Source organism: Ambystoma mexicanum, chromosome 13, assembly GCF_040938575.1.
Source record: "Ambystoma mexicanum isolate Mex_15411 chromosome 13, UKY_AmexF1_1, whole genome shotgun sequence".
In the NCBI taxonomy this organism is placed as follows: domain Eukaryota; kingdom Metazoa; phylum Chordata; class Amphibia; order Caudata; family Ambystomatidae; genus Ambystoma; species Ambystoma mexicanum.
In genome coordinates, this window is record NC_090938.1 from 551,901,469 (window position 1) to 551,926,769 (window position 25,301).

General features: G+C 46.3%; 1 protein-coding gene across 10 annotated transcripts in view; it reads left to right on the forward strand.

The window, feature by feature from the left end:
- The window catches only part of HDAC5 (histone deacetylase 5), a 2,156,790-nt gene that overhangs the window by 1,532,362 nt on the left and 599,127 nt on the right, over positions 1 to 25,301 (forward strand). For all 10 annotated transcript variants that reach the window (XM_069634322.1, XM_069634324.1, XM_069634323.1 and 7 more), the window contains one exon: positions 13,409 to 13,626. In XM_069634322.1, coding sequence (XP_069490423.1) covers positions 13,409 to 13,626 — 218 coding nt within the window. The remainder of the gene's footprint in view (positions 1 to 13,408; positions 13,627 to 25,301) is intronic.

Genomic DNA, 25,301 nt, shown 5'->3' on the forward strand with positions numbered 1-25,301 from the left:
GCGAAGGAGAAAAGCAATAGGAGTAGGTGACACCTACAGAACAGTCAAAAAGACAGACAGCCCACAAAAGGAGAAGGACGTCGAGACCATGCCTGACCCACTAGAGAATTAAGTCAGCTGGGCCATCATAAACTGCAGTACACCCATCGTAGGTGACTTTAAAGCAGCAAGGATGATATAGCCCATACCTCACATTCAGTTGTTTCAACGCAGGGCAAAAAGACAGGAATTCTTTTCTACGTTGGGCTGTAATGTTTGCCACATTTTGCAAGGTATGGACTCTACTTCCGTGCCAACGGAGTGAATTATTCTCCTTGACCGTATTCGAGCAAGTAGAATATGAGCCTACAAGGAGGGTGGTGATAGGATAAAGGATTACTTACTGGGCCAATGCGATTGGCACGCTGAATGTTGAGTGGAGTTTCCAGGGAGAGATGAAGCAGGGCTGGCAGCTCCGTCTGAAGAAACGCAATGGGGTCAGATCCTTCATTAAGTTTCTGGAAATCTTTAACTGTTTTTTTTAACCGCACCACCCTAGAGGAAACATCCTCGACAAAGCCAATCCTTTTTTCCATCTCATCCATTCTGTTTTGAAACCCCTTCCACCTATCAAGTTGCTGTGATTTCTGATTTGTAGTTTCGATTAAGGATTTTAATGCCCTTATTTCCTGCAAAATGGCCTCAATGGCTGGGTCAGCAGTGGAGAGCGGTGGGGGCAAATCGCATTTTGGTCTTTTGAGGTTGGTCACGGAAGGGATTAACTCTTAGAGCCTTCTGATTGCCCTTAACAGTGGCCATGGTATCAGCAAAAGTGAGGTAAAAAGTCAAGCCACAAACGAGGGCACCAGAAATGCACAGGATCATTTTAGTGTTTAAAGTGGTCTGCAGGAGAAGCAACTATATACTCACAAATCTCCAAGTTGAAGCCAAATAAAATGCAATTTAGCTTTACAATGGTAGAAAGCAGCAAAAAAGAAAGAGGAAAAAAACAGGTGCAATTAACTTAGTCCAGCATGTATTGGAGCCACTAACTGAAGGAAGCAGCCGAGACCAAAGCCGGCCTGTCGCGTCACGCAGGAGGCCGGATGTTACCTTAGGGAGGGCGGCCGTTCACGAAGACATCATGCGCTGAGCATTCCAGCCTAGAGGACACACAGAAGACGTGCCGCGGGGATGCTGAGAATTGGGAAAGAGTTACCGCCTGCAAGCATTGATAAAGGGAAGGGGAGCAGAGATGAGGCGGTAAGTGGGGGAAATGCAGGATCTGAGAAGTTGGGCGCTCGGGGGCGGTCGGAGCGAAGCGCTCAGGCGGCCATTATCCTCGGCACCAAGCCCCGCCCCCCTAGATGGCACACTTAATACACTTTCTCCACAAGAACCCAAGAACATAGATAAATGTGTCAGAAACTTCTATGAATTGCCTAGTCTTATCACATTCTTGTCTGATTTCTGTGCCAATTCCATTTTTAACCTACAAACGTAATGTTCCAAATTGCGGATTTTGCTGCAAAAATCTGTGCGTCAGTCCTTCTTGCTTATCTCAAAAAACCTTGGCATGGTTTACAGTGCCCCACACCTGGCCTTGTAGGCCTGGAAACTATTTGCATTTGAGTATCCATTTTAAAATACATACTTATCTCACACTCTGCTTTTCTTCTATCAGGGATTCAAGGATTTTCATTTTGCAGGCACATCATTCATAATATATCCCTGTAGCACCGATAGAGTGTGTGTGTAATATAAACACACCCTTCATTTCCTGTGCCACCCCAAACCAAGTGTGTGCAGTGCTCCCTATTCTTAATGTACTTTTTACTTTTAATAAAGGCAATATAATCCTGATTTCTACAGTGATGGACAGTAGAATGAACTATTTGACCTACCAACCATTGTATCTATGGATCAGTTGAGGGGGGAGGGGTTGGCACCCCTGTACACTGCAGAATTACATTCTGAGTACAATATACTCTAAACCACTTTGCTATGTGGTTTCACCTTGTCATTTAGCCAACTGGCTCTTTAGCCTTCTACCTGCCATCCCAGGTCAGTAAGTGTCATATACGTTGTGTACATTTTCTTGGCTATAACTCTGAAGATGCTTAATGAACTCTGCCCTGCTCGCTGGTGTGGGCTTCTGTAGTCAACAAAGGAAGGTGGTGGACTCCCCAGCCAGGTATGCATTGAAAGGATTTACATTTCAGAACGAGCTAGTGGATTGGTCATGGCCATGTCGAGAACGCTTTGCACAAGACTGTTTCTATCTGTAAGTATGAGTTGGAAGAAGACTTGGTGTTTCTGGGGTTAGGATATATCCTGGATCCATCGTTCTGTCCCACAGACTCATACAGGATGATGATAAACAAGGTAAAAATGTCCCAAGTGTCAAGGTCCCGAAATATTGATGAAGTGGGACTGGAGCAACTGACCACATTTTTGGCTGGGTGGACATTTTTGACCTGGGGAGAGGGAACCAACCTCACCTGTTGATCTTGGTGAATCCACAAGTTAGACGTCTATTTGCACTAGCTAGAGCTGATGCCCTCCCACTGGTAAACTCTGGAACAGTGGAACAAATCCTCAAATGTAAAATATGTGGGGAAGATGATGAACACTTGGAAAACTTCCTACTCATGTCCTCATATCACGTTTTAAAATAAGATTCATTAAACTGGACTTAATGAATGAAGGTCTGTCAGAATATGATTGCAGCTATGACCCTTCTACTAGGGGACATTGAAGGCGATATCACCAAGTCAGTGGCAGGTTTCATCTATGGGGCGTGGCGCCAGAGACCAGCATGGACTCAACACACCAGCTGAGGGTGAACCTAGGGGCTGCAAGTAAAGACGTTTTTGAGTAGTATTACTAATCACTCTACCCTGGGTCTCACCCTACTCCCCCCACATAAGAGCAGCACCATTTGGATATTGATACTGATGTTTTATTTATATTGCGCTTGTACACAAGTGTTTCAGAGCGCGATGAGGCAAGGGAGGGGAAACAAAAATGACGATCATAATAGGCCCAGTGTCATTGACAACCCGCAAGTGCATGGGATAGGGATAGGGTTAAGTGCAAGGGAGAGGGGGGAGAGCTGGAAAGTGCTGAGCAAAAAATAAAACATAAATAAATAACAAAAAGCAACAAACAGTGGTAGTGCAGCCCGCACGTGGCAAGTGCTAGGAATAAGGCAACAGGGTGTGTCTGAATAAGTGCAGAAAAAGAAAAAAAAAAAGGGGAGGGGGTTGTAGGGTTAGAGATACAGACCCCAGTGCAAGGGATTGCCCAGAGGCACTGCAGTGGGTTGCAGGGTGAGCAGGTACCTGGGCCCTAAAGACGGAGGGATCATATGCACAATGCAGAGACAGAACATACTAATAGGGGAGAGAAGGCAGAGGCAAAGAGGAAGGTCTTGAGGTGCTTCTAGAACCGTAGATGGTTCTCCTCAAGTTTAAGAGTGACAGGGAGGCTGTTTCTAGGGAGGCCCCAGCTGAAGACCGAGATCTACCCCCAGCTCGTTTCTTAGAAAACAACTGACTCTGAAGGAGTTAGAGGTGGAGTAGCGAAGGGCTCGGGAGGGAAGGTATTTACAGAGGGACAGCTGAAGGTATTTTGGACCCAAGCCCCAGAAAGCCTTGTGGACAATGCAAAGGGTCTTGCATTTAATCCTTGCAGCCACTTGGAGCCAGGGAAGAGATTTCAGGGCTGGAAAGATACGATCCCAGGGCTTGAGGCCAAAGACAAGTCTTGCAGTCCTGTTCTGGATAAGTTGCAAAAGGCGGAGAGAAGAGGCAGGTAAATTTAGAAAGAGGCTGTATGAATGGATGGAGCAAGGGGTCGAGGATGAGACTTGACTTGGAGTTATATTTGGCAGCTATTTTTGTACTGTGAGTCATGGGGGCAATACTGCTGCTGGTTTATGAAAACTTGGCTTTTTAACTTGATAGTGGGTTTGTAAACTACTTTTGCATCTTATTTTAACTATACGCTACACGTTTTATTCTTTAAAAAATCTGTTCAGTTTTATCTTTGTATTGTATATAAATGGAATGTATTCAATTATTTTAAAGTTTGATGTCATGAAAGGCTAAACTAGACAAAAGCGTGAATAAAATCCAAATCTCCACTTTTTTTTGGATTCTCAGGCAAAGTAAGGGTTGTGTGACGTGGCCGGATATGTGGGATTGGACTGTACTGGCTGAATCCACCTACCAGCCAGGGCTTGTCAGTGTCTGTAGATGTTGGTCAGCCCATACCTGTTCGAATAGTGCAGATCCTTGCCATTGGTGGGCTGGAACAACCACCAGCTAGAATTTGGGAAATGAGAAGCCCTGCAGGCGTTCCTTACATTACCACTGGAGCCAAGACCCAGATTAATCGAAGCCTGTGCTGACGACGGAATACTGCTGCTACGGACTACCACCATTGCCAAAGCTAAGTGCCAGTGAAGCACTGTCTCTCAATGATATTGTTGAAGACCCTCATCAGTGCTTCAACCCTTGTACTGGTTGGGCCATCCCTTGCATGAGAAGTTATCCATCAGAAGCGATTGTAAGTGCCCCAGGATCATCCGGTGCGCTGTCCATCCTTTGCAAAGGCCTCTCCACTGTACTGGTCACAGTACTGAACTGGAGGTCAGGACTCGGCAGGTTGCTGATTTGTGACTGATGACCTGCCCTCCTGCTGCTGCTGCCTTCAGAACAGAGATGGACCTTCCTGGAGCGAAGTCTCCCTCACCACGACATGTCTCACCTGCCACCCCCTGAATGGGGTGAACGTTGATGATGCTGTGTCTTGGGGAAATCTTCTCTCTCCATGGGACCTGCTGTAAGCGGTTGTCCTGAAGTGTCTGGGCTTCCCTGCTATTGATCTTCAGAACAATCCAATCGGAGCATCAAACTGCTGTCTAGCCTGAGCCAAATCATATGCCGACTTCAGCTATGCATATGTGGTTCCTAGAAAACCTGCAACTGGACCAATGCAGATGTGCCCCCAGCAATTGTGTCCCATCGGGGTGATTACTCAAACGTAAACATGCATACTGCATACTTGTTTTGTCGCTCCACTCCCTCCAATGGAATTGTATTGTCAAAAGGTTCACTCTCCGAGCTCTCCCTTGCCCAGAGCTCGGTGGACCTCTGGGCAAGGATCCTCCACAGGGAAACCTCTAGTGTGGTGGGATTGGGAGAGCATTCCCTAAACCTGTTAGCATTCCCTAAACCTGTTAACTCACCTTAAACACTCCTAGAGTGCTTTTGTTCTGGGACTGTGATAAACCTGTTGACTTTGCTAAACCTTGTTGTGGGGGGACTTTTAAGACTTCCTGCTCTTTACTCAGGTACTTACCTGAAACTTTGACTGTGTTGAGGCACTAGGCGTACTTACTATTTAGGGAACAACTTCTGAAGCCGTCGGGGGGGCCTTAATCCTATAAAGCAGGGTATATGGTTTAGGATTCAAATTCATTGTTTTTTCACTTAACTTCTCACGGTTTCTCTTGTTTCATTAATTTTCATTACTTTTACTGTGACGTTTACACAATTGTGCGTTTGACTTGGCGATCACCAATTGTTTACGTGTGTGTTTAAGCGTGTTTTAGTGATATCTGTTTGCCTTTTTCTGTACCTGCTTAGAATTTAAAGGCTTCCTAAATTTAGTATATTTTTGTACTGCTGTTTCCTGTTTTGAGTGCTTTGTGTGTTAGCTGTTTAGCTGTACCTCAACCTCGGTCTTCTGAAGACTGCCTTACTGCTGAATCTGTTACCTTTTACTTTAACTTGTAGCCTGTTCACTAACTAGGTTGGCCTCTCCGAAATCCTCTCAGGGAGCAAGTTTGAAAATCCTCATGTTGCAAAATGTGTTTTTCTGGTTTCCCTGCAAGTTCCTGTAAAGTCAGGCTTCACCTCCACTTGCTGTAGGGGGGCTATTTTGAGCCTTCATTATGTTGGCAGGAGTAAGCCTGCTGTCACTTTGCTGGGAAGCATTAGCACAGTGTGTAGTCTCACACCAGCTCACATGAATGATACAGTGGCTCTAATAGGACTTTCTGCACCAAGCAATACTGCTACCTAAAACTTGGGGTTCCAAGTCGGGTACCCTGCATTGTACTGCAAAATGTGTGGTGAGGGAGCAGCAAGACTGCTACTACCTTGGCTCTATAGGTTAGTAAACTGGCCTTCTCCAGTATAGGTTTGGCCCCAGTAAAAAAAGGCTGTAATCTGCCCAGGAACTACAGCAGTCCAGACACAGTATCTTAAAGCCAGTCAGAGAGGTTAGTGTTATTTTGTACCATCCGAGGACAAAGCTGACAACCAGTAGTCATGTGAAATGTGACCAAGAAAGCTGTCAAGCCTCAGAGGTTATTCCGGTTTGAGATGTAGATGTCACAGGGAGCAAATGGAACCCATTATCCACTATCAGATAATCCATCCTTTGTGCCATATTCATATGTTCCGCTAGAAGCCCTCTTGCTTAACATTTTATTTATTGAACAATTGTATGGCGCCTGTACATCAAGAAGTGTTTTCAGGTGCCACAAGGGGAGGGGAGAGGGAGAGGGAGAGGGAGGGGGAGGGCAGAGTGAAAGGGAGAAATTAACAGTAACGGTCTTACTAGGTCTTGTGACATTTGGATCGTACAAGTGCAGTGACAGGAAGTACAGGGATGGGGGAAGGCGGAGAAGTGCAGGGTAGGGGGGGTCCAGGGGCTGGGCAAGTGCTAAGGGAAGCCCAAGAGGGCAAGTACCCAGGGAACAGGGATGGGGGTAAGCTAGTGGGAAGGAGGGAGGTGGACCAGACTTCGTAGGCTAGTCAGGGAAGGGTGCATGAGGACAAGTGCTGGTAAAATGGGTCAGGGGGGAAGACTGGTTAAAGGAGGGCCTGGCCCCAGTAAGGCTCATGAGGGAACAGGTAACCAGACATAAAGGCATGTGGGCGCTAGCTGTGGAGAGGGAAGGAGTAGGAGAAAAGGAAGCTCTTGAGAAGCTTCCGGAACTTAAGGATATCCGGCTCAAGACGGAGATAGGCATGAAGGCCATTCCGGAGGAAGGCTCCTGCCAAAGAGAGATCTACCCCCTCCTCTCTACTTGGAGAAATGTCTGACCTACAGAGAGTTAGAACTAGAAGACCGAATGGGCTCTAGAAGGGAGGTATTTAGGGAGAGCGAGTTGGATGTAGTGTTGTCCCGGGCCCCATACACCCTTGTGGATGATGTAGAGGGTCTTAAATGTGATCCTTGCAGTCGCAGGGAGCCAATGGACATATTTTAGGGCTGGAGAGATGCGTTTCCTGGCCTTGAGGCCAAGAATAAGTCTTGCAGTCCTATTGTCGATTCTTTGAAGAGGCCCGGATGGAGGAAAGAGGCAGATTAAGGAAGAGGCTCAGTATTCCAGCCTGGAGAGAACCAGAGCACTGGAGACGTTGTGTTTCTGGGGGAAGGTGAGGAAAGGGAGAATGCCTCTGAGGAGGTGAAGCTGAAAATGAGATATCTTGACAAGGTCAGCGATATGAGGCGAGGAGGAGAAAAAGGAGTCGAAGATGACCCCCAGGTTATTTGCTACACACAAGGGTGAGGGGAGGGGGCCCAAGGAGAGCAGCCAGAGAGTAGGAGGGAAGGAGGGTGCAGGAGTCCCAATGTGATGGATCTCTGTCTTACTGGCATTAAGGCAGAGATTGTTAGCAGCACACCATGCCTGAATGGCAGTCAGTCAGAAATCAGAGAGGAAGGCGAGGAGGAAGAGGAGGCAAGCTTAAAGGCGAAACTGTGAGTCGTCAGCATAACATTGGAAATTAGTAGAGAAGCTGGAGATCAAGTGGGCGAGAGGGGCAAGGTAAATATTGAAAAGTCACAGTGAGAGGATAGAGCCCTGAGGGGCACCGCAAGTAGAGAGTGAGATGTAGGAGAGAAACTGGCCCAATTGCACTTGGGATGGCCCATTCAAGAGGCAAGCGGTCAATCCAGTGCCCAGTCAGTGATGCCCAGGGTATCACATAGCCAATTTATGAGGGTGGTGTGATTGACAGAGTCAAAGGCAGAGGACAGATCGAAGAGGATGAGAACGGAAGGAGAGTTGGAGTCGCGGTTTGAGAGCAAGTCATCACGGGGTTCAGGAGAGCAATTTCCGTGCCTATGCCTGCCCTGAAGCCAGACTGGTGGTCGTGGGGACAACCAACATATTTGGAGTGATGGATTAGTTGGGTGATTACCAACGTCTCCAGTAGTTTGCTCAAGAATGGGCTAGTGGATATAGGGCGGTAGTTAGCTGGGCAGGAAGGGTTGCAGGTGGAATTTCTAGAAGGGGGTGCACAAGGGCGCGCTTAAGGGGTGATGGGGAAAGAGCCAGTGGCAAAAGAATGGTTACAGAACTCAGCCATTACTCATTTCACACTTTGAAAGCTTAAATACACACAGGTCTGCCAGTTTTCTGTTTTATTTCTGTTAAATACAGACAAAAATAATTTGCTTTACTGTCTTAATTTATTTGATAAATGAAGAAATTATAGAAAAATGGGAGGGGCCGGTGGCCACCAAGAACCTGGCAGTGGGGGTGGCGTCCAGGCCTGACCATGTAGTGAAGTTGATATCCCATCTAGTTTGCCAACGAGAAAATATTTTACTAGTGAGTATGCTTTTTTAGTTCAGCACCAGATTGCATTATTACTGTTCATGTGGGAGTTGTTTAAACATGATAATATATTTGAACAAGTGGAATATAAATTATGAAAAATACTAGTTGTGGCATAATTCTTTTTTTTGGTGAAAAGAATAAAGATGCGAAAAATACCGCAAAAAGGAAATATATGAAAAAATAATACAAGTGAAAATGTCTGAAAAATAATTGCCATAAAACAATGTGCCTTAAATAAAGTGCTTGTTAAGGTCAAAGTCCTAAACTGCAAATCTGACAATGTACACTTGTGATTTTTATATTTTATCTGACCTGGTTACTCAACTTTTCCTTGAGGAGTCCTAATCTGAGGCACAAATGTAGATGCTGACTCCATGAAACTGTAAGCCTCTGTGTCAGGATATGACATGTACTATATTTTTAGTTGTGCTTGTTTGGTGGTCATAAAACGTCACCTATCAACCAAATCTATTGCATTAAACTACAGATTGGAGAGGGGTGGGATCCGAAGAGGGACACATAGCTTCTGGGAGTTGTTTGGTTATTTTCCTACCCAATGACTGCTCATGGTGATGCTAATCCCTGTGTCCACTCCCACCCATTACGTGCCCCATCCCCACCCAAAACACTCTCACGGGATATCTTTTGAGCTTGTTCTATCATGCAGTAACATCAAGCATTGTACTATATAGGGGAGTGGGGATGCGTGTGTGTGCGTGTGTGCGTGTGTGTGTGTGTGTTGTATTTGTTCCTTGCACTGAAGTCCTTGTAAAAACCAGCAATGGCAAACTAGTTTTTGCTTGTCTATAGTTAGTAGGCCTTTGCCAGGCACTGGCATCATTTTATGGCCAGGTAGTACCATTATGGCAGTTACTTGCAAATATAATCCCATGCCTTCACTAAAGCAAATCACTCACTACTGGCTGTAAGGACCCCACTGGTTGATGGCAGGTTACCCAATTGGAGTTTGGGTGCAAGTATTTCCCCAAGGGTGGCTGTCCTGAGTGTCTCGTTGCAATCCAGAACCGTTTTCCTGCGGGCAGACCTGGTGGGCCAAGGGTGAGTGAATGAGAGAAGTCATGCAAGGAACTTTCCAAACCTGATTGGGTATTTGTCAGGTGTGCAAGGTAACCAGCCCTGCATGGACAAAATCGAAGATGCAATTTGTTTGGAGGGATTTTCAGAACCGCCCTTAGTGTGCGGTTTTGGAAGGTCAACCTAATGGCATTAACAAGGGCTTTCACACTTAGCTTGAACTTAATTGTCAGTGTCGAATAGGCTGAGCAGTAAGGCTTAAAGTTAGGCCACCATGAGTTTGTTATAGAGATAATATTAACACACACACATATTGGCAACTATTAGTTCCACTCAAATGTATAAATGTTCTTTTTTATTAAAAGAAAAAACCTGCACTTAAAATCAACAGCTCTAAATACCATCCTCCCACCATCACCCCTCCCGCCCCCACGCTCCGCAATTATATACAGAATGTAAACAGCAGGCAGCCCCCCTCATGTGGTTGCTTGCACACCACTTCAAGGTTTCAATTAATGTTGTATTGCTGATACTTAATAAAGCACAGACCATGCATTCTCGGGTAAAATAAAGGGAAAAAATGAGTTAAAGGCAAAACGATAGACCATTTAACTTAGTTATAACCACAATACTTACTAAGTCCTTCTGTTTGCCAAGTTGTCCAAAACCTAGTAGACATGTGTCTCAAGTTCACCTGTTTTAAGTATTCAGGAATTTCATTATGTCTTCTGGAACGAGACATGTCTTCCAACAGGTAAATAATGTATAAAAGGTCCAACACCTTTAACAGCTAAGTTCGTAACAAAGGAAGGGGACACTTCCAATTCCAGACCACTGAGGGAACCCGTGGGATGATTTCCTAAACAGGTGATGGAAATGGTAGGGAATGGACTTCATGCCCATGCCATTCCTACGGCATGAACGAGGCAATGAAAGTCGTATGTGCACTAGATCTCCTTACTCCGGTTTTCAAAACATCTACTCTCAGAAAAGTAAGAATTGCTGTGCCGACTTCTCAGGCTGTTGGTTGTGATATAGGTGTGCCAGGGGTTGCAGGTGCATGGGCTGAAGTCAGTGTTTGGTTTATGTCTGACTAGTCGGAGATTCTGATCTCCAGTGCAGATGCTGTTCTGTCAGACTTGCTGCAGGATACCAAGATCTTCTGCAATGGAGGAAGTGTCTGTCCACGAGATTCAGGGGGGTGCCTAAACGACATGCAGGATGGTGAACCAGTTGTGGCCACTTGTCCTACAGAAGGACCCCAACTTAGCAGATATATTCATTTCGAGAGCAAAGCTTCACTTTACGGAAGTTGTCTTTGGTAATGTCGTCTTCAGCAGCAGAGGTTCCAACGTCCTCAATCTTCTCTGTGCATCTGATTCAAGTTTCAGTGGTAGACTAAAGAATTGGTCCTAAATCCCCCAAATAAATCCAGGATGGTCAGCCCAGTTCCACTTGTGCCACCACTCTGGAAGAGGATGGGGAAAAGGATTATCTGGGATGCTGTGTTCCCAATCACATCTGATTCACATTCATGCAACTCACATTTTGTGTGCACTGTTCTGAACCACAAAATGGGGTGAGCATATACAACCATTTCTGTTGCCAAATATGTGGAAGAAGGTCCAAAAAAGCAAAGCCCACAGAAGACCTATAATGGGGATGATTCAGGTAGCCACAGTCCAAGACCATACATCAGAAGATTAGTTCCCAATGCAGAGTAGAAAGAAAGAAAACGCAGTTCGATGGACCTACTCGAACAGCATGAGGGTGCACTATAATATCAAAGGACTGCCAGAGGATGCCAACATGAAGGAATTCAGGAAATACTAAAGCCAAGGGGATCTATAAGGCAATCCAAAATCAGTTCTAGTTCACAGTAGAAGAGTCAAAAATACAGTACCACAATATAGGAAGGGCGAGTCCAGAAGCAGTTCAAGGAACATTGCTGGGGTCGAAAAATGAGTGAATGGAAACCACGCCATATTCGAACAAGAGAATCCAAAGGTGCAATCCCAAACCGAAGCAAAAGAGATGGCTGTAAAATCACAGGAAGCAGGAAGGAGCAAATCACAGCAGGATGCCAAAGTGTTGAGAATCAATTATGTTTTGTGTGCAGAAAGCATTAACCGAGGTGTGATGTCGCAGGCAACCGCATTGGTCAAGTGCACGGCTCACCGCCTCTCTCCATGGATGCTGGAAATCGTAGTTCGGTTGGCGTCTGCTCTCCCCCAAATGTCATGGAATACTCCAGGGCAGCTGAACTGGAGTAAACTGACCCTTCAACCCCCTTTGCCGCATGACAGCTACAGTATGCTCCAATTTTGACTTTTTGCAGTGTGAGGCCTGGCTAAACCCTGCTAAATCAGGGGCACTCAGTGACATGACATTAAAAAATCTTGACCAGCTGGCAAAAAACAAAAATGTCTCCTGAGTCAATATGGTTGCCCCTTGTTATATCTCTGGAAATGTTTTCTGGTCCCCACGGATATAAATATTTGGTCCTTCAGTGATGGGTCAGTCCACAGATCCATCAGAGAAAACCCACATAGCCCCAATTTGCTATTGGTTGGTCAGCTTTAAAAAGTTGCTGGACGGATTAGAGCCAAACTTTCCAAAGCATGCTTTTGGAACCACACCCCCACTCCTTGTGAAAGTTTGGCACAAATCAGTCCAGAGATTTGGGCTGTGCATGAGAGCAAACTATCGCCTATGGGGAAAAGTGGATCTTACCAAACCTCACCACCTGGTCTGCCTTCCTTCGAAGAAGCCTCACAAAGCTTTCCCTAAAAATGCAGTGTCAGGTCTTTTATTGTTTGTAAACATTTGTGTAAATTAGTCGAAAGACCTCAAAGGTGCTCTTCCTCTGGGGGAACAGGTCCAACTCAAAAATAACTACAGAATTGCTATTGCCGATGTTATGATTTCCCGCAATATTTATAAATATTAGGAAGACACCCTAATGGAGAACTTGAATTCCACATATGTAACCAGACCACACCAGAGAAGTGTGCATACATTATTATGTGCAAAAGTAGACAAAGTAGATCTAGAACATCAGCCTTGTGTGGTTATTCCTTTTTCAAATCATGCACTTGTTATAGTCTGTGCTTTGATCTTCAGTACCGCTCTTAAATGTCTGTCTTTTTACTCATTTGAGCAAAGGTTTCCTCTTGTGTAGGTGAAATAGATAGCTTTTCAGCATTTCTTTCTTGTTATGGAGCCAAAACACCACAACCTGCTTTTTGCCTCTCACTAACATCTTGCCTCCCGTCCTTAACTGTCCTGTAGTTGCCACTTTGCTGTACTTTCTCCCCCTTTAGAAAAGAAAGTGAATTCCTTTAAGGCGCTGTAACTCTTCTGGAAAAAGGTTCGAGAAAAGTTCCTAAAATGAATTCAGAAGAATTTAAAAGTCCAAAGGAAACTTGTCCACGCAGGGCGTCCTTAAAATGAACTTCTAAAGACATTTAGAGACAGAATACTGTTTTAGGAGAGCACCCCTGCTATAGGGAATAACTGATGCATTTGTTTCAGTTTATTCATTCCGACAGAGCAGATGTTCTCCAGGTTCTAAAGTATCTAATGATTATTTGAAGAACATGTGGCAAGCAGAACCGTTTTTTGTGTACTAGCAGTAGAATGACAGGTATGTTGGATCGTGTGAGGACTTGAGTTTATGTTGCCACTCCCCTGTTTTGGTCATTCAACCATTGGCAGTAATCCATCTTTTTTTTCTTTCCTTCCCAGTTCCACTCCATGGCCAGTCCCCATTGGTAACTGGAGAAAGGCTTCCTACCAACATGAGGACAGTGAACAAGCTGCCCCGGCATCGACCACTCAGTCGTACACAGTCATCGCCACTTCCCCAGAGTCCCCAAGCCCTTCAGCAGCTGGTTATGCAGCAGCAGCATCAACAGTTTCTGGAGAAACAGAAGCAGTACCAGCAACAGATGCAACTTGGCAAGGTAGGTCTGGACCCATAAGAAAGGGTTGAGAATAATTGTAGGTCTTGTTCATGTAACTAGATCAATGTAACACAGGGCTTAGACTTGGGGTTTAATGCTTGCATTTGGAGGAAAACCAATCAGGGTCAAATTAGAGGCCAACGTATCAGTGATAAAGGGGATTCCAAGGAACAATAAGAGGGCAGTGAAAACCGCCTGTGCTAGTGAAGGTTGAAGAGTGGGATGGTGGATTTCTCAGTCGGGTCATAACCATTGATTTTCATAAACCCTAAAAATCTCTGCATATGTATGGGAACCAAAACACTTTGAACTTGCAAGAAGCACGTCAGTTTGTTTTTACAATGGCTTCCTCAACTGTGAAGGCAAAGGGAAAATTTCAAATTAAAATAAAACATGGAAAGGCGACAATGGCACTTTAAGGCCACATGCTATTACCAGCTCCCAGAAGACACTGCTGCTACTTGGACCCAGTTATTTGTTCTGCTTTATATGCAGGTGATCTTAAAACCCCTAAAGTCCTACGTATGGGAGGCTGCATACAAATGGGCTGCCTCCCATTTGTTGGCCTTTAGGGGCGCTGGACGAGTGTGAGGCTGGTGTGCTAGAGTGCAGAAGGTAAGTGGGATGGGGGCTACACAGGGGCAGGAGTTTGGGGTGTGCAGTGGCTGTGTGGTTTTGGTTGGGTGGAGGGGCGTCCCTCCCCAAAAGTAACCAGGGAAGGGCTGGTTACAAAAGGTTGACCCTGCGGAATATGGCCTTTCGATCTGGAGTCTGCAAGGTCAACCTTTTGTATATGGGTTTCAGACATAAACCTTCTTAAAACACATTGTTCCTCTTCACTCCACAATAAATCCTGTAGTTTCATGGAGTTTTAAAGCTGTTATGTGTTTTCAATTGCTGTGTGAGAAACCAGAGGGTGTCTCACCCGCTAGTCCCAGGGAGTGGGGGGGGGGTCTCTCTCTCAGGTGGCCAGGGCACAACCATCACCTTTGGATCCACACCCTAGGGGTGGACCAGTGCGGGAGGATCACCTAGGAGAGCGGTCTTTGGGGAGTGGGGGTGAGATAACTGATGGTGAGACGCGGTTTTCCCCCCTTATTTTGTTTATCCAACCCATCCTATGTTTTAGGATGCTCCGAGGTTCCAACCCACCCACCCACCCCCTTTTTACAGAAACACTCGGCCGAGGAGGAGGGTGACTGTGAGTAACAACATTAACTTTCACACATCGTACTGGACATGCCCTGCTAATCGGGTTAGGCAGAGTCAGGCACTTGATTCTAAGTGCATTCACCTGATACCAATTAGCTCTCCTCACACGAATAAAAGGCAGAACCCAAAAACACATTCTGAGCAAGGATGAACACGAGTAAGAGCAGAACTTCCGGAATTAAGGCAAACGTACTGGAGCAGAGTGATGGACCAGGGGGTGAGGGCAGGGGTTGAAAACCCCAAGAATACCTTACCAGAAGTCATTGCCTCAGACAGGCTGCGGAAAACACGTGGAGAAGGCCAGATCCCACAAGTGAAGACTGCATTGTGTTTCAAGGATTCCAGCGACCCGCCCGGGTGAATGGCAGAGTTGGGATGGCAAGGACAAGCCTGTGGTACTAACCTTGACTCGTGAATTGGATATCGCAAAACCAAGGAAAAGACGCACACAACTGCTGAGTTGATCAGTGACCTGAAAGACTGGTGTGTGTTAAAGTTTGAAATAGCAACATTCTATTACAAGCGGAGGATGCATGGGTGTGAGTGAGACGCGAGGAAAGGCAGACCTGTGAAAGAACTTTGAAGTAAAAGATAGCTGCAAAAACAGCGATACTAAGTTACGGAGTGGTGCAGCGAGAGGAAGTAGCCCACACAAAGGTCTCAGTAAAAAGTAAATTGTTTGAAGCATTAAAGCGAAAAAACAGCAAAAGTGAAATAACAAGATTTAACTCCTAGAGAAGGGGAGAGTGATAGTTGAACTGTAAACTTTGAGTCAAAGTGGTCTTGCAATGGCCTGAAAAGTAAACCACACACATTTGAAAGTCTTTGACATTCAAAAGTGGTCCGAACCCGACCAAGGGAGACCCAAAGTGAAAGAAGCTTGAGGAAGGGAGCCCCCCTTTCAAGTTTGTGTTGAACTTTATCGCGAGATGTCTGAGCCCAGCTGAGGAGGGCCTACGAGAACTGTGTGGTGAAAGGTCTGAGCCAGACATAGGGGGACATTTGTGAACTTTTTGGTTGAAACATTATTTTGAATTTGAGAAAAGAGACTGAAACGTGGAAGGCCAGACGGGCCTCAACCCATGTTTTGGAACTGTTTATTGTATTGGAAGCCGAGCCAGAGTGTGTCATCCTGCCTACAGGGACAGCCTTATTCCGTGAGATCTAACGAGGGGAGGAGAGCTTGTTCAATCACCTTTATTTATTTGAACAATTACTTTTCCTTTTGCATACATTTCTCCTTTTTACACTTTTTTGTACAAGAGATAGGGCAGGCATTAGGTTTTGTTAGTATAGGCCGTTTTGATTTGAAAGACTCCACTAGGACTGCATTATTTATTATTTGATGGTCGAGACTACTCCCATCTTAGTTATAGGGCAGAATAGCAGTTTCTCCAACCCCAACAATTTCAATAAAGGTTTTACAAATTGTACCCATTGTTAGTGTCATACTTGTGATACCATACCTCTCCTACAGCTGTTTGCTACTGAAAGGTTTGTTTTGTGGTGATTTTTTGACACTTTCTCCACAGCCCGTTTTCTCTCTTGAGTCATATCACTTTTTAAGACAAAGGTGCCCTAGGCAGTGATGTTAAGGCAGTTTTTGCACAACCGTTGTGAAATCTACAACCACTGACCTTAGTGAAGATAAGTAATGTGGACAGAGGGACAAACCTTAACACTCCAGGCTAGCACACTGACAAAAAGGTACAATTAGTTCACACAATGATCATTGGAAAATGCACCACACTAATGTACTGGCAAATATATATTTGTATAATGTTACACATATTGATCTGTCAGTTCAAATAAGTACTCGGCACATGATGCATAGTATTAAATAATACAATGTATTATACAAACTCTAAATGTCTTATACGACTCTCCTTGCCCTACTGAAGGGCCACTAGCTCAGAAAGGCACCCAACATAAAATAAAATGTTGAGGGAGAGGTAACTACACAACAAAGCAGGTAAAATACCTTATGGGCCTGCATATATAAGCACAGGGTCATAAAGGGACAACCCACCCCTGTTATATATGATAGGTTCTAGACCAAACGGTTAGTACCTTATTGGTAGGCAGTAGGAAGATGGGGATACCAGACGTTAACTCACAGAAAAAATGAGTCCAAAAATCCAGACGCTTTAGGACATAGTAGAAAATAATACACATGCACCTATGATAAGTAAACCTAGTGATGGAGGGTGTAAAACAATTTCTACACACAGCACAATTTTTCCAGAAAATCATTGTGTGTTTTAGAAACTGCGATTCACTCCCAGGAAAAATAGTTAGTGCCCAATAATTAGTTGGGTGTATATAGTTACTTGCTTTAACTGAAGGGAAGAGCAGAACTTAAAAAATACATTTGAAATTATAGGTGATTCCTAATATTTGAGTTCTTTGTTTAGAGCTCACTGAATCCTTTGTTGAGTACAGGAAAAACTTCCAGGGCAGTCAGAATCTGGAATTTCTATTTTGGTTATTCTTGGGACACCTTTGGGAGCCCGCTCAAGTTTTTGTTTTTTCCTTTTCTCCCTTTCTTTTTTTGCTAGCCAGAGGGACGTAAGGAGAATTCCCCCTGCCATTACGTCTCTTTTTATTTACCTCATATAAGTTATATGATACTGGGTTGTGTCAGGGTGCAGAAGTAGACTCGGGACAAAAAGGTGGCATGCTTGTTGGCATAAACTTTTATTTAACAGAAAATAAGGAAAAACACTAAGTGTCCCTATAACTGGAGGGAGAGGGGGGGTTCCCTGCCTCATACAAAACTGATGACAGAACGTCCGTCAAAAGTGGGTATTCCCTTGCCGAGGCCTTCTCTGGCAACTATTTACAGTTCCACCAAGATGGGAAAAGTGCCCCCCTTCTTCGAGCCTCTTCCAGTCTCTATTTGAACAGTAGCAATTCTATCTGGATTTTTGCCAGAGGATATAACTTTGCTCCTCTGGTCTTCTCACAACTTTTGCCAAAGGATCTCTCTCTTCCCCTGGTCTTCTTTTGACTTTGGTTAAAGAATGTCTTTCCTGCGGATCTTCTTCTGAACTTTGCCAAAGAATAGCTCTCTTCCCTTGATCTTCTCTTGACTTTGATTAAAGAATGTCTCTTTCGAAGGGATTGTGTCCTCCGACGTATTCCTCATCTTAGATATCTCCTTCCAGCTCTGCTGGCCTCGGAAATGTTTTTCTCTAGAGGGCGCTGCGCGTCGACGTCCTCCGAGTCGACGTCATCCTGCCTATAAAGGCCGTGCGCAGCGTCCGTTGCTCAGTTCCGTTTTTCCGCGCTTACTCAGTGCCTCGGAATACCGTTGCTCAGTTTTGTCAGGTTAAACCTATTTACCTCGAGTTATTCGCTCCGTACTCGATGGCTTCTTCGTCGGAACCGACAACTCCTCGATCCGGCTTCAAAAAATGCCGAGATTATGGGAAAAAGATGTCGCTGACTGACCCTCACAGAGTTTGTCTGTGGTGTTTGGGAGCTGAACACCATTGTTCGGAGTGCGAGGACTGTATGTCCATGACAGCTAAGGCCCTGAAGGAGCGTAGGGGGAAGCTGGAGAAAGGTAAGACTTTTAAAGCTTCTTCTTCGTCGACGAAGTCGAGACATTCGTCTCCTCGTCACCATTCGCGCTCCAGGTCTCGGAATGGGTCCCATCACTCCTCGAGATCGAAGCACTCGAAGAGGAGACGTCGAAGATCCCCTTCTCCGTCTTCCTCTTCCTCTGTTTCGCCAAAAAGAATCCCTTGCCCCACGAAACATAGTTCCCGGGCTGAATGGGAGGAATTCCGCAAAAATATGATGAGCGTCTTCGAGAAAGCGGCCTCGACCCCCTCGAAGACTGCCGAGAGCGATGCTCTGGTCGAAAGACCCGAAGGTCAAAAACGCTGCGAGTCGCAGTACCCGGCGAAGGAAACCTCTCGAGCGCGTCTAGAACCCTCGAGTAAGACTATGACCTCCAAACCTTCCTCGAAGGTTCCGTCGATGCCGTCGACGAAGGTTCCGTCGACGCCGAGGTCGGTGTCTTCGACGCCGTTGTCGAAGGGACCTTCGACACACGGGTCTGTCGACTCGACGCCAGCTTCGACACCGGCGTCGACGCCAAGAAAATTCACGGTCACGACACACCCAATGACTATCCCCAGGTCCTCGATGACGATGGCTTCGAGATTGTCGAGTAGAATCCCAATTCTGTCGAGGTCATCGAGGCCTCCGCCTTTGTTTTCGACGCCACGCTCGAAGCCTTCGGCGTCAACGACATTGACGTTTTCCAGGCCGATTATGACAAGTTCGGCACCCTCTGCCTTGGAAATGGGATTTACACCCTTTATGAGTTCAGAACAATTCAGAACTATGTCCTCAATTATGGAAGAGGGTGAATTGTCTGAACAGGAAGACACATTTGAGTTGCAGGGACCTGTAACCCCAATTAGAGAGGAATTTTCCTCTGAAGAACGCAGGTTAAAGGATCTTCATGATTCCTTACATGAGGCAAGTGGGTTAGACACTTCCCCTGAGGTGGAGTTTGCTAGGCCAGACCCGGGGGAGCATGCTGAAACCCCCTATAGAGCCTTAATGGCCAGGATCACAGAGTTTATGGGGTGGTCTGCACCTTCACAATCTTTCCAACAAGATGACCTCACGGATATTCTTGACAAAGGCCCACAGGAGGATCCTGTGGTGCCTTTTCATAAAGCTCTTCAGAGGAAGATTATGACGAACTGGGAAACCCCAGATGTCGTCTCGGCAGTAAATAAAAAACTGTCTACAAAATACAGGGTATCCTCTACAGACCCGGAGTTTTTGTCAAAACACCCATCCTCAGAAAGTCTGGTGGTACAGGCAGCATCTTCTACCAATGTCAAGACGGCTTATCCTACCGTCCCACAGGACAGGGACGATAAAAAATATGATGCTATGGCAAAGAAAGTTTTTTCGGCATGTAGCATGGCGTTAAAATCTGTTAATGCTACTTGCACCCTTGCTAGATTCAGCCATACACTTTGGGAGTGTGCGTCTACAGCGGCTGACTGCATCCCGGAGGGAGAAGAAAGGGAGGCGTTCCTGAATATCATACAGGATGGTAAAGACGCTATGTGCGAATCTCTCCAGACAGGGCATTGATTCGGCTGACAGTATCAGCAGAGCAATGGCGGCAAGTACAACAACCAGGAGATTTGCTTGGTTGAGAAAGTCTGGTTTTGCCCCTGATGTGCAAGCCAGGCTCTTGAACATGCCATTCGATGGCTCTTCTTTGTTCGGGAAAAAGGCGGATGACAGTTTAGAGAAACTGCAAGCTTCAAAAGCAGCAGCAAAATCCCTAGGCGCTGCAATCCGTCGGACACCTTTTCGTCCCACAGGAACCTCTGCGAGGGGCAAGTCCTTTCGCTTCTACTCCGCATTCGGAAGAGGTAGAGGACGACCGGCTCAAAGGGGACAAAGAAGAACTACCCGAGGTGGACGGGGTAGATATTCAAAAGCCGCAGCAACAGCAGGTTCCTCTTTACCATCGGCATCCGCATCAGCCGCCCCAAAACCACTCTGAGGACTTCCCTCACAGGACACCTGTAGGAGGCAGGTTGACTCAACATCTGGCAGAATGGCAGGCTATCACGTCAGATGCTTGGGCATTGGAAACAGTTGCCCAAGGTTACTGCCTGCCTCTCCTACGCATACCTCAGAGTCATCCACCGGGGATCAGCTCTCAGAAAGCTCCAGATCCGCTCCTCTTGCAGGAAATTTTGGACCTGCTAGAGAAAGGTGCCATAGAACCGGTACCTGTAGCGGAGAGGAACAAGGGCTGGTACTCCCCTTATTTGCTCATTCCAAAGAAAGACGGAGGACTGAGACCCATCTTGGACTTGCGAGAATTGAACAAATTCCTCAGGAAAGACAAATTCAAGATGGTCACTCTTTCTCAGATCCTCCAGGCCCTTCAGTTCCAGGACTGGTTGGTATCTCTGGACCTTCAGGATGCTTATTTCCATGTGCCTATCCATCTCAAACACAGGAAATACCTGAGGTTCGCAATTGGCAACTCTCACTATCAATTTCGAGTGCTGCCATTTGGGCTGACCTCCGCCCGAGGGTCTTCACCAAGTTAATGTCGGTAGTGGCGGCAAGTCTAAGGAGGGAAGGGATTCACGTCTACCCCTACCTGGACGATTGGTTGATCAGGGCTGTCTCTTCGGAACAAGCTCAGATCCAGCTAAATCACGTGTGCCACTCCCTTCACAGACTGGGCTTCTCCCTCAATTTAAAGAAGTCACAAATGATACCATCGCAGAGTCTTCAGTTCATAGGAGCGATCCTGGACACTTCGCTGGGAAAAGCCTCACCACCAGAGGTGAGGGCTCAAGATATTCTACAGATGGCTACCAAGTTCCAAGATGCCCAACGTCTCCCAGCCTTCGACTTTTTGAGGTTTCTAGGCCTTATGGCATCCTGCATTTTCCTAGTGCCAGAGGCTCGCCTGAGAATGAGATCCCTCCAGTGGGCACTGAGGACTCAGTGGTCACAATTCTCAGGGAGAATGACCGATCTTCTTCAGGTTCCCGACAGGGTGGCTCGAGACCTTCAGTGGTGGGCCTGTCAGGAGAACATTGTGAAAGGAGAACATTTTTGGCAACCCTGGCCGGAGATAACAATAGTCACGGATGCCTCACTCACGGGGTGGGGAGCCCACGCCAACGACTTGACCATCAGCGGTCGTTGGTCTGCATCGGAGTCCAGACTACATATCAACCTGTTAGAGCTGAGAGCCATCAGACTTGCGCTGAAGGCGTTCCTGCCAGCTGTACAACGGAAAAACGTCCTGATAATGACGGTCAACACAGTGGCCATGCATTACCTCAACAAAAGAGGAGGCGTAGGATCACTACCCCTGTGCAGAGAGGCGATGCAGCTCTGGTTTTGGGCAATCCAAGAAGGAATCTCTCTATCGGCAGTTCACCTAGCCGAAGAGAAGAACTTGACAGCGGACGCTCTGAGCAGGCAGAGCACAGTCTCCCACGAGTGGGAACTAGCTCAGGAAGTCCTTCAAGAGATCTTCGCCCTTCTGAAAGGTTGAGGTACAAGGATTGGGTCCTCCCTGATGATGTTATGGAGGTGTTGCTTTCGGCAAGGAGGCCAGCAACAAAGTCTTTATACCGCTGCCGTTGGAACAGATTTTGCAGCTGGTGTAGAGAACAGAATATCGACCCTTTTTCATGTGGTACACCAATGGTTTTGTCCTTCCTTCTATATTTGGCGAATTCAGGCTTTCGAGTTGGCACCATTAAGGGCTATCTCGCAGCGCTATCCATCTTTAAGCGCACTGCGGAAGAACCATCCTATTTCAAGTTACCCTTGGTAATACAGTTTCTAAAGGGGTTAACCAATGTTTATCCCCCAAGACCATTCCAAGTTCCCCTGTGGGATTTAAACTTAGTACTAACTTTCCTGATGGGCACACCTTTCGAACCACTCCATTCTTGTTCGTTAAGATTCCTTACCCTTAAAACTGTTTTATTAATAGCACTTACATCTGCTAGAAGGGTGAGCGAATTACAAGCTCTTTCTTGTAAACCTCCTCACACAATATTTCACAAAGACAAAGTTGTCCTGCAAGTGAAGCCTAATTTCCTCCCAAAGGTGGTTTCTGAAATCCATATCACTCAGAAGATTACCCTACCATCTTTCTATCCTCCTCCTCATCCGGGGAAAGAGGAAGAGAGGTTACACAGGCTAGACCCTAGAAGGGCTTTAAGTTTTTACATCAGTAGACTAGCCAGGATAAGACAGGCAAACCAGCTGTTTGTAGGTTACACAGGTCACAAGCTGGGGTTACCAATAACTAAACAGACCATTTCCAGATGGATCATTCTAGCCATTCTGGAATGTTATAAACTGGCAGGGAAAGAGCCCCCTCAAAACCTTAGGGCTCATTCGAACAGAGGTATTGCAGCTTCATCGGCCCTCAAAAGAGGCGTGCCGGTTAAAGACATCTGTGCGGCCGCTACATGGTCGTCTGTCCATACCTTTACACGATTTTACAATTTGGATTCCTCCTCCAGTCAAGAGACTAGGTTTGGAAGGGCTGTACTGCATTCTATTCATCAATAGAAGACAGCGTGAAGTCAGTACTCCCTCCTCCAATAATAGAATACTGCTATGGGAGCCTATCTAAGATGAGGAATACGTCGGAGGACACAATCCCTTCGAAGAACAAGTTACTTCTTACCTTGTAACGTTCTTTCGACGGGATGTTCCTCCGACGTATTTCTCATCGACCCTCCCATCCATCCCCGCAGTTCTACTTCCCTTGTTGTTGCAGCTTACGCTTCTTCAGGGTGATTAGTCTAGTCCAGAAAGTATTATTGTGGGCTACAAAACGGAACTGAGCAACAGACGCTGCGCGCGGCCTTTATAGGCAGGATGACGTCGACGTCGATACGGCGGCTGTCGAGGGACATCGACTCGGAGGACGTCGACGCGCAGCGCCCTCTAGAGAAAAATCTTTCCGAGGCCAGCAGAGCTGGAAGGAGATATCTAAAATGAGGAATACGTCGGAGCAACATCCCGTCGAAAGAACGTTACAAAGTAAGAAGTAACTTGTTCTTTCTGCTGGTCTTCTTCGGATCTCTCTTCCCGTAGTCTTCCCTTCTTGTTATGTGGCTCCCAGAACCCTTTCTCAGGTTTAAAATGTATTTCGCATGTCTGATTCACTATCCTGCCAGGCATTATCTTGCATGCATGATTCCTCCATCCTCTTAACGTTCGGGTCCCAGACCTTGTTTTCAGGTTTGTCTCTTGCTCAAGCCCTATTCACTATCCTGCCAGGCATTATCTCGCACATACAACTCTCCAAATCTCTCAATGTTATGGTTCCAGATCCTTATCTCTCTTCTGGTTTCTTTGAGATGCTCTCTCGCCCAGTAGGTTTCGTTTCTCTGTTTGGTCCCACCGGGACAAGGAACCTGGTTCTGAACTTCCTCCCGACCACATCCTCTGGGGTTTCCCAGTGCCTTCCCAGACCCCCCTATGCGTACCTTCTAACTTGGTCCACTAGAGTCCTGTTCCTCTGTAACTCTGGCAAGCTTCTCTGGGTTACCCTCGTCTCTCACGTCTGCTCTCGGCGGCTCTGCCACGCTGCTCTCTCGGCATACGTCGGGTCTCGTCTGGACCACTTGAATGGCATCCTTCCCACCACCGGACGTGGGTTTCCTAGCCTTCAGATGAGCCCTCGCTTTCTTCAGCCTTGTCGGACATGGTTTCTCTTCTCCTGGTGTCTGGTATTGCAGCACATTCTCCCTGAGTAGCTTTGCTCCCCAGCTCGGTGCTCCTCTGGGGCAGGACTGACCCTGAGTAGAGTCCTTCATCTGTTTTTATGCTAAGCAGTCTATCAAATTCCCGATAACTAGTATGTTGGTCTTGGTTCTGTGTAAGGCTCTTCATTGCCCTGCCCTTATTTGTGTCAGTATTACTGGAGCCACCTATTCTCAATCTTTCCTCAATCTTGTTCATCATAGTACTGTCTACTATGCATGAAGTAACTAACAGAAGAAAGAGGAGACATAGAGGGTGGCGGTGCTTGGGCCCTATGAGGGTGGCTGGGTGAGAAATGTATGTTGGTTTAGTGGTTAACACACTGCACTCTCCTTTGATAGTTTTACCTTCTCCCGCAGAGGGGGTGTCCCACTCCCAACATGGGATTTCCCACTGAGTACCACCTTCAGGGGACTATCGGGTAGTGGCATCACCTCCCTGGCCCGAGGGGAAGTGACAACCCAAAGGGATTCGTCACAGTTGCCCCTAAGGTGTCCAGTACTAGTGGTGCCTCTCATGCTGCCTGTTTTTGCCATAGGATGATTTTATCACCCTGCACAGGTTTTAGCGAGTAGCTTGATGGCAGTTATTCTTTAATTTTAGATTCACCAGAGTTGTACACCATTTTTCCGTATTAGTGTCCCAATGTACCTTTTCGGTAGCAATTGGGAACCAATTTTTCAAAAAATCCTGCTCTTGGCCATTTTGTGTTTCAGGGCTTTCCTTCGTCTAGGAGGCCCAGAGGTGGACTTAAAATGGCCATTCTGACTCTGTGAGCACTTTGTGAGCCCAGAATGGCAGTCTTCATATTGTTTCTAACTAGTTTGTCAGTATAGGTCCCTGGACTATCTCTCTTACTTCCTGTGGGGATAACTAAGGCTGAATAGCAGTCCAACTGACCTTCTGGTATGGTTGGTTCTCTGACCCTTATCCCCTTTTAGTGATTGGCTGGCTGACCTTTGGTCATCCCCTTTGTGCAAGAATATTTAGGCGTTGTTCTGCCCCTTTTGCACTCTCATGCTTTCCTTTTCTGCAACGAGGAGGAAGCAGGCCAGCAGACAGATTGTAGCTATGATTCCTGCATGTTTTTAACCCTTACCTGTCCATACTAGCAAGGAATAGTGATTTTGTCATGATCTCTGCTTCCAAAAGAT